Genomic DNA, 9,839 nt, shown 5'->3' with positions numbered 1-9,839 from the left:
GAAAAAATAAAGAGCAAACTACGAGGCAGCTGCAGTTCAAATTTGACCCGCTTCCAACTGAATCGACGGGAATTTATCTTTTTCACCAGAGGTGGATAAAAACTTTTGACACCCAACCATTTGGTCAATTGTGCATTAAATATGGCCTAGTATTTTAGAAAAATGATTTGGTCCAATTTTGCAACAATTATTTGGGAAGTCCTTCACAAGAAAACCTCCTTTCGGGCACTCAAAAAATGGAAAATGGTTCTTTCGTCCAAAGAAAAAGAAAACTTCCTTAGGCAACATTGTTTGCCATTTCAATATGCACCCTTGTGCACAATATGAGATCATTTGAACAAGCTATGCCATGAATGCGGCCATAAGATTGATCATTTGGCTTGAAAGCCATTGATCTCCACACGTGATAGCTCGGTTCTGAGAACACTTTTTTAAAATAATTGCAGTATTACAAGTTTATTATTTTTCCTGGGAACTTGGCCACATATAATGACACAATGCGAAGGTTTCCCAATTTTTTGATTTTTTTTGAATTTTTTATGCCCGTTTCAAAATGCGGTCAAAATGGCGGGAAATGACCGTTCCTAGCTAGTGGTTGAATCTTGGAATTTTTTTTGTGTTTCTCTGATGAAATAGATACTTATGTACCTAGAAATGATTTTTGGAAAAAATAAAGAGCAAACTACGAGGTAGCTACAGTTCAAATTTGACCCGCTTCCAACTAAATCAACGGGAATTTGTCTTTTTCACCAGAGGTGGATCAAAACTTTTGGCACCCAACCATTTTGTCAATTGTGCATTATATATGGCCTAGTATTTTATAAAATTGATTAGGTCCAATTTTGCAACAAATATATGGTAGGTCCTTCACAAAAAAACTCATTTTGGGCACTCGAAAAAATGGAAAATGAATTTTTCGTCCAAAGAAAATGAAAAGTTTCTTAGGCAACATTGTTTGGAATTCCAAGATGCACTCTTGTGCACGATATGAGATCATTTGAACAAACTATTCCATGAGTGTGGCCATAAGATCAATCATTTGGCTTGAAAGCCATGAATCTTCACGCATGATAGCTCATTTTTTAGAACACTTTTTTAAAATAATTGCCGTATTACAAGTTTATTATTTTTCCTGGAAACTTGGTCACATATAATGACACAATGAGAAGGTTTCCCAATTTTTTGTTTTTTTATGAATTTTTTATGCATGTTTCAAAATGCGGTCAAAATGGCGGGCTTGATCGTTCCTAGCTAGGGGTTGAATATTGGAAAACTTTCGATGTTTCTCTGATTAAATAGATACTTATGTATCTAGAAATGATTTTTGAAAAAAATAAAGAGCAAATTACGAGGCAGCTGCAGTTTAAATTTGACCCGCTTCCAGCTGAATCAGCGGAAATTTGTGTTTTTCACCAGAGGTGGGTCGAAACTTTTGACACCCAACTATTTGGTTAATTGTGCATTAAATATGTTTTAATATTTTATAAAATTGATTTGATCCAATTTTGCAACTAATATATGGTACATCCTTCACACAATAAACTCGTTTTGGGCATTCAAAAAATGGAAAATTGATTACGATCATTTTAGATGGTCATAACGTCATCAAAGCCTGCACTTCGTTCTGATTGGTCTATGAGCATGTCACGCGGATCAAACAGTAGAGACCGTCGGATACTGCCAGATCCAATGGCCCACACCCCTCACCCTCTCCCCACCCACACCCAGCCGGAAGCAGCTCCCTTCACCTACACCACATGCTGTTAAGGACACTGTCATGTGGGACTAGTTCCTCGCGGGCCCACCTGTCAGTGACCGAATGCCACCACTCACCCACCGCACACCACTCCTCCCCCTCTCCCCCTCTCCCCCGCACACCACTCCTCCCCTCACGACCTGCATCCCAAACCCTAACCCCTCTTCCCTCTCCCCCCATTGGACTGTCGCCGCCACCGCACCCTACGACGGCCGCCGCGACCTCCCCTCCCCTCCCACCTCAAGGCGCTCCTCCCGCCGTTCACGCCCGCGCGCCTGCTCCTCATCGCCTCGCTCATCGCCTTCCCCATCGACCACCCACTCCGTGACCACCTCATCGCCACCGCCGCCTCCGTCCTCGCCTCCGCGTTCTCCGCGCAGGTCTCCGACCACTGACAAGATGCAGCCATACCTCTCCATCTCTCCCATGTTGCCAGATCGAGCCGACGAGGTCCGTCCACGGCCAGATCCGCCACGGCCACCGAGGGCCTTCCAGATCCGCGCCGTCGTTGAGCTGGATCCACGCCCTGCTAGGCACACCATGGCCGACGTCCTCAAGGTACCCCTTCTCCCACTCGACTTCCCCTTCCCCTTCCTCGGCCCCGATCCTCTCTCTACTTCCTTGTCTGATCCCCTTTTTTGGGTTGGATTTGAACCGGAAGGCGACCTCCATGGACGACATCGATGACAAGGACGAGGAGGAAGACGACCATGACATGCGTGACCCCACCCCCGAGCCCGACGAGCTTGACGAGGAGATGTCGAGTCCAACCTCGAGCTCGACCATGACGGCGTCGTCCAGCCCGACCATGACGATGCGCCACAGAAGGTCGTTCCCCTGCTCCCTCCTCTGCCTTCCCCGCCTTGTTTACTGCCTTACCACCGAACAAGATGCTCTATTTTCCTCTGTAATTTATATCATCATTGATCTGCCTATGTGGCTATGCAGGGCTTAGGCAGGAACTTTCATACAATAATCACTAATCAATGGACTCTATTTGAGTTTATACGTCCAGTTTTAGCACAACTTTAGAGTTTATAATGTGTATCATGCACTGTTGATATTTGACCACGAGGTGCATAGATTGAACCTCTCATGGCAGATCAGTATATACCTGCTATTGCCTTACATGTAATGGATGTCTGGTCTCTGCAATCGAGCATGTACTATTTAACCCCCGAGAGCTAATCACACACACAGGGTGCTCATGTGTGCTCCGAAAAAGAAGTAGCTTATTTAAAAGCATAGTTACTTAATTGGTTGTGTTAAGCATAGAGGAATGTTGTGTGTACCACGTGTTTGATGTAATGCTGAGGTGGGAACTCATTTATTTATACTGTGTAAAACTTTGATGTAATGCTGAGGTGGGAACTCATTTATTTATACTGTGTAAAACGTTGGTTGTCTCTAGCTTCTGCAGAAGTGCGTATGCAGTATGCGTTCATGTTGTACTCTGCGAAAGAATGTCATGTTTTAGTTGTCTCTGACTTAGCTCTGATGCTAATTTTCATGTTCATTGTGCATTGCACAAGGACATATATTGACGAGACTAACTTGAACAAAATTTGATGCTTGCTAGCTAACTCTAGTTATCTTTTCTCACACAAAAAAGTACAGTTATCTTTCGCGTCTTAATGCATATTCTTATACCAGTTGTTTCTTTGGCTCAGGGTGCCCAGAATTTGAAAAGGATGAAGCGCAGCAGCAAAATCGGAAAAGAAATCATTGCTGCGTAGGTGCTATGGTCCCTGTGAACATGTATTGCCCGAAAATATATCTGTTGCAGACTTTTTTTTTTGAAACCACAAACTTGCCTATAATTTGCTAATATGTGCTAGTGTAGCTGTACTGATGCAAATACTACTTGTGTACTTATGGAGTAGTAAATAGCCTTTCATGTCATTCTCCAAGTCTGCACATAGCATTGTTATTTTAGGAGCAGATTTCTCATCCTTGTTTGGATAAGAAACCTGAACTTGCTTAATAGCCAATTTAGTTGTGTATTACCAGTTCAAGTTGTTTAGTATACTAGGAAATTGTCCGTGCGTTGCAACGGGAACATAAGTATTCTAGTGGTTCAACATTAATTGCATGAAATATGTATCTTTGATACGATGCACCTGCTATAAGATAACATACTTTTTAAAGGAAATTGATGCCTTGTTATTATTTAGTTCATGGCATTATCCGCCAGTACAACATCTTGAATACAATCTGTAGAAACACTAAACCAAGTTTTGCATTAAAAGGCAACCCTCCCTAGCTAAGATCTGAGCAGCTTTGTTTGCTATTCTCCTGGCCCAAGCCACTCAGAACTCGTCGATGCCTCACATCATCTTCTTTATCTCCTAGACAAGAGGACCAAACCTGGATCGGTCGATAACATCTGAGTTAATAACCTGCGCCATAAGTTGGTTGTCGGTTTTGAGAACAAGCTTTGTAGCGCCAACTTCGATTACAAGCTACACTCCTCGACGACAAACTTGTATAAATCTAAGAAATTAACAGAGCGTGTAAGAGGTGAAACCACACAAAAATAATTAAAAGGAAGTTCATTAGGTTCGATACTTACAGTTGCTACATCAAACGCCTCCCTCAGTGCACCAGCTGGAAAAAAAGTCGGATTCTGTCTGCCATCACGCATACAACAAAGGTCAAAATCTAAGCAAATTTTTTTATTTCAAAAAGCCAAGCCTCATAAAATACCAGTAGATCAAAAGACTAACCAAGGGATGGACAAATCTTTACATCAGTTACATTTTAGACCTGAAAACTCAAAATTTTAGACCTGAGAAGGTGGTGTGTCCATATCAGTAAAACTGCAACCACAAAAGGGGATGAACCATTTTAGACCTGAAAACTCAAAATTTTAAAACAAATGATAGATAAAATGCTCATGGAGCACTGAATCAAAAAATGTTTGAATGAGTATTTGTTCTTTGGGTTTTTTTTCCTCTTAAAAATCGGGTGAGGACAGTATGTGTCATTTAGCACCAAGATTCCAGCCACTACTGCCTCCTCCTACATCTAGCAGTTGAAAACTTCAAATCAAGTAATGGGTAGATCATAATGAATCTTTTTCACTTCAAACAATATGGTCAATCTTGTTCCATTCAAAAAAGATGATGCATCTTACTAAAGAGCCCATTCGGCTTGAAAGGAAGTACTTGTGAACGGCCGACAACCTGTAGGAAGTGCTCCTGAAGCTCGCTCACGTCCAACAATCACCTTGTGCGACGGCGGCGGGTGTGAGAAAACAGAACACACCAGGCTCGCCAGATATCGGCATGTCATACAATTAGTCACATCCAAGACTTCAAAACACAAGAATCAATATCTTATTTTTTTAAAGGAGCGACACATCTTAATGCGTAAAGAGAAGGCATAAGTGGGGTCATAATTACTATAATTAACCTAACTTTGTGGATTCTAACTTCTAAGACCTAGCAGGAGAGCAATATTTTCATCCATATTATTATACTCGATTATCCTTATAATGTAAACCTTTTCATAGAAAAGACGAAATACTTTGCGTTGACATCTGTATCGTAGTAGTCATAACAGAACTCTATATGCATCTCGTCCTAGGTTTAATGTAACGACCACTAAAGATGGTTATTTGCCTTTGACAACTAAACTGTTCCTGAAGTAGTTTCAAGTGTGCCACCTCTTTTGATGTATATGCAGCTAGTACAAATTTCTATGGTAGATTTTAGATAGAAAGGGAAATACCGTATCCAAATCTGGACTTCTGGAGCTTCATGGGCTTATTGTCCATTGTGTCCACCAACTCAACGTCCATTGTGAGCTCAGTGTCGGACTTGAACCAATGAACTGTAGCAGCAGGAACGACTTTCCATTTGCGAACACCTACATAGCCATCCAAATAAGATCATAGATCTCCCCAAAAACAAGAAGATTGAAGGCTAACTGATGCATCTGTTCTGGGCGTGAGCGGCAGGTAAAGTAGATAGATGTATTGTACAAATATGGAGAAAAGGTGAGAGCAAGGTACCATGTCGATTAATTGAAGCTGAGTTTTGTTCCACTGTTCTGCCTACTGTATGCCTCAGTCCCTTCTCCTGTCAAACTCGTGAATATAGCAACAACGCAGGAAGGTGTAGGCTTTCAGAGATGAGGTTGAATATAGCAACAACAAAAAATAATTGGACATCAGGAAGCAGGTGAACCGAGGCATGTCCCGACGTCGGCAGCGCCCTCCATTAATCTCCTAGGCCGGGGGCGCAGAGGCCCACTTGCGGGAGAGGCAAGGAGGCGGCCATGGCACGGCGTTCTGGAGGAAGGCGACCATGGCATGGGGCGGCGGCGGCTGCGCACGGCGCCGGCGCTCGGGAAGACGGAGGACCATCATGGCGCGCGGAGCGAGGCGCAGAGGAACGGATCTGGTCGTGCAGAGGCCCACTTGCGGGAGAGGCAGGGAGGCGGCCATGGCAGGTCGTTCTGGAGGGAGGCAACCATGGCATGGGACGGCGGCGGCTGAGCGCGGCACCGGCGCTCGAGAAGACGACAGACCATGGAGGCGCGCGGAGCGAGGCGGAGACGCACGGATCTGGCCGCTCCCACGTCAGATCGGGCCGCAGTGGAGCTCCACATCGGGATCCATGGGCCTGAGGCAAGATTTGTGAGAGAGGTCGGGAAGGGAGAAGGGAGAAGAAGAGAGATAAGGCGCACGGGAGGGGTTACCGGACAAAGGCTGGAGATCGGCATCGGTGGCGCTGGACGCCGGCGTGAGATGCAAGCCAGAGGAGGGAGAAAACTGTGAGGGAGAAAACCGGTAGGGGGGGAAAGAAAATCGAGTGGGACGATAGGTGGGTCGGAACGGGAGGAAAAAATCGGTGTGGGAGGGGTCGTACGAGAGGCTTGACGAACGTAAGAGGGGAAACGGAACGCTACGTTTCTTTTAGATAGTAGAGATATCATGTTATGTTTTGCTACCGAACACCTGAACTATGCCATGAATGTTCTGTTCTGTCCGCGAGTGCTGATTGGCAGGGAGAAGGTGGTGCTGGGGATCTTGAAGAAGGTGAAGAACCCACGCAGCGCCGTGCTCAAGACCTTTGTGATGGCGTGCACTGCTCTCTGTCCATTCATGCTTCACAAAGGTAACTCCTTCCCTAGTTATTCCTCGTCGATCTCATGGCACATACTTATCCCTCCATGGTAGCTGACCAAAGAACCATCTGATTTCTGAACCTGTTCCAAGGGGAGCTAGATGTTTGATGTATGGCAACGGGAATGGTGAGCTGGGACAACCAGATCGAGTCCCTTCTCTACATGTTGGTTTTGCTCCCTTGCACAGCAGTAAATGACATATCACATTTTCAGAATGTATGATGCAGCAAAATTTGTGTGCTACCCTTTGTTTATTGGTTGTTATTTTGTGATACACCTTTGCTCAAATACCGATCTGTACTGCCCTGTTATTATGCCCCACCATATGTGCATTTATGCTTGTTCGCCCCAGCCTAGTTGATGAACTATTCACCATATAGCTCAACTAAAATACAGCGTGTTGTTTGATTCTTGTAGTGTACCATCGAATGATCATTTCACCAACATTTAATTCTGTACATGTGCTCTCTAGAGATGTTCATGTCTACAATCCCGAATTGATGATCTTGCCCTCTTCTGAGTTGGTTTGATGATTTGACCTGATCTGAGTTGTTTGGTTAATGATCTTAATGCCTCAGACAATGAAGTGCTTTTCTTTACTGCCAGAATATGTGATAAAGCAACAAAAATGGCAACCACATACAAAGGATCCTGTGCATGGAATGGATCCTGTTGGGTGCTAATTCTAGTTATTTTATATGAAGAAACACTTACCGTGCAGCCATCTAATATGAAATTCTAATAATATGTGATGCCTGATTGTTTTTTAGTTGTATATGCCATTCGTGCATGAATTCCTTTTCTTATGAACCAACTCCCTAATCATGTTTTGTGTTTTCAGTTCGCTATCTTAGGAGAACCTGGTGTGCTATATGGGAAGCAAAGCAGCAGCCCACAACTTTGACTTGCGACTCCAGATGAAGGCACCACGATGCACCATGCTACTCCCTTGGAAGGCCGGCTGAGCGACGCAGCGGCGAAGGCAGTGAACGAGCTGTTGACGTCGGGCGCCGCCGGCAACCTGAACTCCTTATGGGTTGTTTTAAACTACAAATGATCTACTATATCAATTTTTTGCTATTCAAAGATTGAAATTCTGGTTCATTTTCAAAGATCGAAATGTTGTTGACCCTGTTCTTCTATGCTTAAATGGTAAAAATGTCGCATTTTGCTTGTTATAACCATTTTTCTTGATAACTTGCAGATGCTGGCCTTCATTCATGTTTTGTCATGAGGTCCAGGATGAACAAGTTGGGAGAAGCACTGGAGCTAGTTATACTGTGATAGTTGTGTTACCTGATGTGAACCATATTTTTCTGTAATAATGTGTTACCAGGATGAACCATCCTTGCTGTGTTACCAGGATGAACAAGTTTGATTATAATAATGTGCCAAGTTTGGCTCTTTCTGATTGTATTCGTGATGTGTACCATATTTTTCCTGATTAGTTGTGCTCTGTTTGAAGCATTTTGTTTTCTCTCTGTTCGGATTTAAATATTTTTTTTATTTACTGGAAAATTGAGATCTGAAGAATATAATAGTAACAACTGGGACCCACTTGTTAGAACCTGACCCACTTGTTAGAACCTGACAACTGGGTCCCATCTCACTAGTTGGCTCATCTTTTGGAAAAAATAAAATAAAAAAGGCCATGGCCTAGAAAATAAAAAGGCCGAATTCTTGGGACAGGCCCATGTAGCTAATAAAAGCACAGGAAAAAAATATAGAAAGGCCGAATTGTTGGGCTAAGCCCATGTAGAAAACCGAATTGGACCGGGCTGAATCTTGTGCCATATCAGCTTGCCACGCTGGATGCCTACGTGGCCTGGGGAGGTTGCTAGTGACCAAAACGCCACAGTGGACATATTTTGGTCATAAACGTCTACGACCATTCCAGAAGAAAGGTCGCTATAGTCAGTTTACGACTGCCAGCTTTTGACCTTCTGTTTTTGGTCACAAAAAGGTCGCAAATGAAAAACCATGACCTTTCAGTGACCAATAGTGGTGGTCACAAGTTGACATATTTCTTGTAGTGTATGTCTATGGGCCCTAATCCGCCCTTGGGCTTGCGGCCTCTAAGTCTCTGTAGTAAAGTGCCATACTCCTTGTCTCATGGGCTTCAATACAGATGAGCATAACCCGGCCCCTCCTGGGCGGTTTATACTCAGTAGTTATATCCCCAACACTATGACTATGAGATTATGCAACTCCCGAATACCGGAGGAACACTTAGTGTGCTATCAAACGTCACAACATAATTGGGTGATTATAAGGTGCTCTACAGGTGTCTCCGATGGTGTTTGTTGGGTTGGCATATATCAAGATTAGGATTTGTCACTCCGTGTTTCGGAGAGGTATCTCTGGGCCCTCTCGGTAATGCACATCACCATAAGCCTTGCAAGCAATGTGACTAATGATTTAATTGTGCGATGATGCATTACGGAACAAGTAAAGAGACTTGCCGGTAACGAGATTGAACTAGGTATTGAGATACCGACGATCGAATCTCGGGCAAGTAACATACCGGTGACAAAGGGAAGAACGTATGTTGTTATGCGGTTTGATCAATAAAGATCTTCGTAGAATATGTAGTAACCAATATGAGCATCCAGGTTCCGCTATTGGTTATTGTCCGAAAGTGAGTCTCGGTCATGTCTACATAGTTCTCGAACCCGTAGGGTCCGCACGCTTAACGTTCGATGACGATCAGTATTATGAGTTTATGTGTTTTGATGTACCAAAGGTAGTTTAGAGTCCCGGATGTGATCACGGACATGACGAGGAGTCTCAAAATGGTTGAGACATGAAGATTGATATATTGGAAGGTTATGTTTGGACACTGGAATGGTTTCGGATGAGTTCAGACATTTACGGGAGTACCGGGATGTTACTCGAACCCCCCGGGGGCTTAATGGGCCTACATGGGCTTTAGTGGAAGAGAGAGGAGGCG

The 9,839-nt window shown here is 43.8% G+C and overlaps 1 protein-coding gene and 1 long non-coding RNA gene across 3 annotated transcripts; both read left to right on the top strand.

Annotated features, from left to right (window-relative positions):
- The first annotated feature begins 1,873 nt into the window (after positions 1–1,873).
- LOC119337689 lies at positions 1,874–3,853 on the top strand. Of its 2 annotated transcripts, none has more exons than XM_037609849.1 (3): positions 1,874–2,314; positions 2,418–2,584; positions 2,705–3,385. In XM_037609849.1, exons 1-3 carry the CDS (start codon positions 2,156–2,158, stop codon positions 2,709–2,711), a joined length of 333 nt encoding a protein of 110 aa, XP_037465746.1. In that variant the 5' UTR covers positions 1,874–2,155; the 3' UTR covers positions 2,712–3,385. The 2 variants fall into 2 exon arrangements, with proteins under 2 accessions (XP_037465746.1, XP_037465745.1); XM_037609848.1 differs by lacking the exon at positions 2,705–3,385 and adding an exon at positions 3,427–3,853 and having other exon boundaries at positions 1,878–2,314.
- A 2,949-nt stretch (positions 3,854–6,802) lies between these two features.
- Positions 6,803–8,275, top strand: LOC119337690. The gene is made up of 3 exons (XR_005163529.1): positions 6,803–6,879; positions 6,981–7,053; positions 7,731–8,275. It is a non-coding gene; the product is annotated as an uncharacterized LOC119337690 (long non-coding RNA).
- Positions 8,276–9,839: the final 1,564 nt, after the last annotated feature.

This window comes from Triticum dicoccoides, chromosome 7B (genome assembly GCF_002162155.2).
Source record: "Triticum dicoccoides isolate Atlit2015 ecotype Zavitan chromosome 7B, WEW_v2.0, whole genome shotgun sequence".
NCBI classification, from domain to species: domain Eukaryota; kingdom Viridiplantae; phylum Streptophyta; class Magnoliopsida; order Poales; family Poaceae; genus Triticum; species Triticum dicoccoides.
The sequence above is the reverse complement of the archived record's forward strand: the minus strand, read 5'-3'. Positions and strand labels throughout refer to the sequence as shown.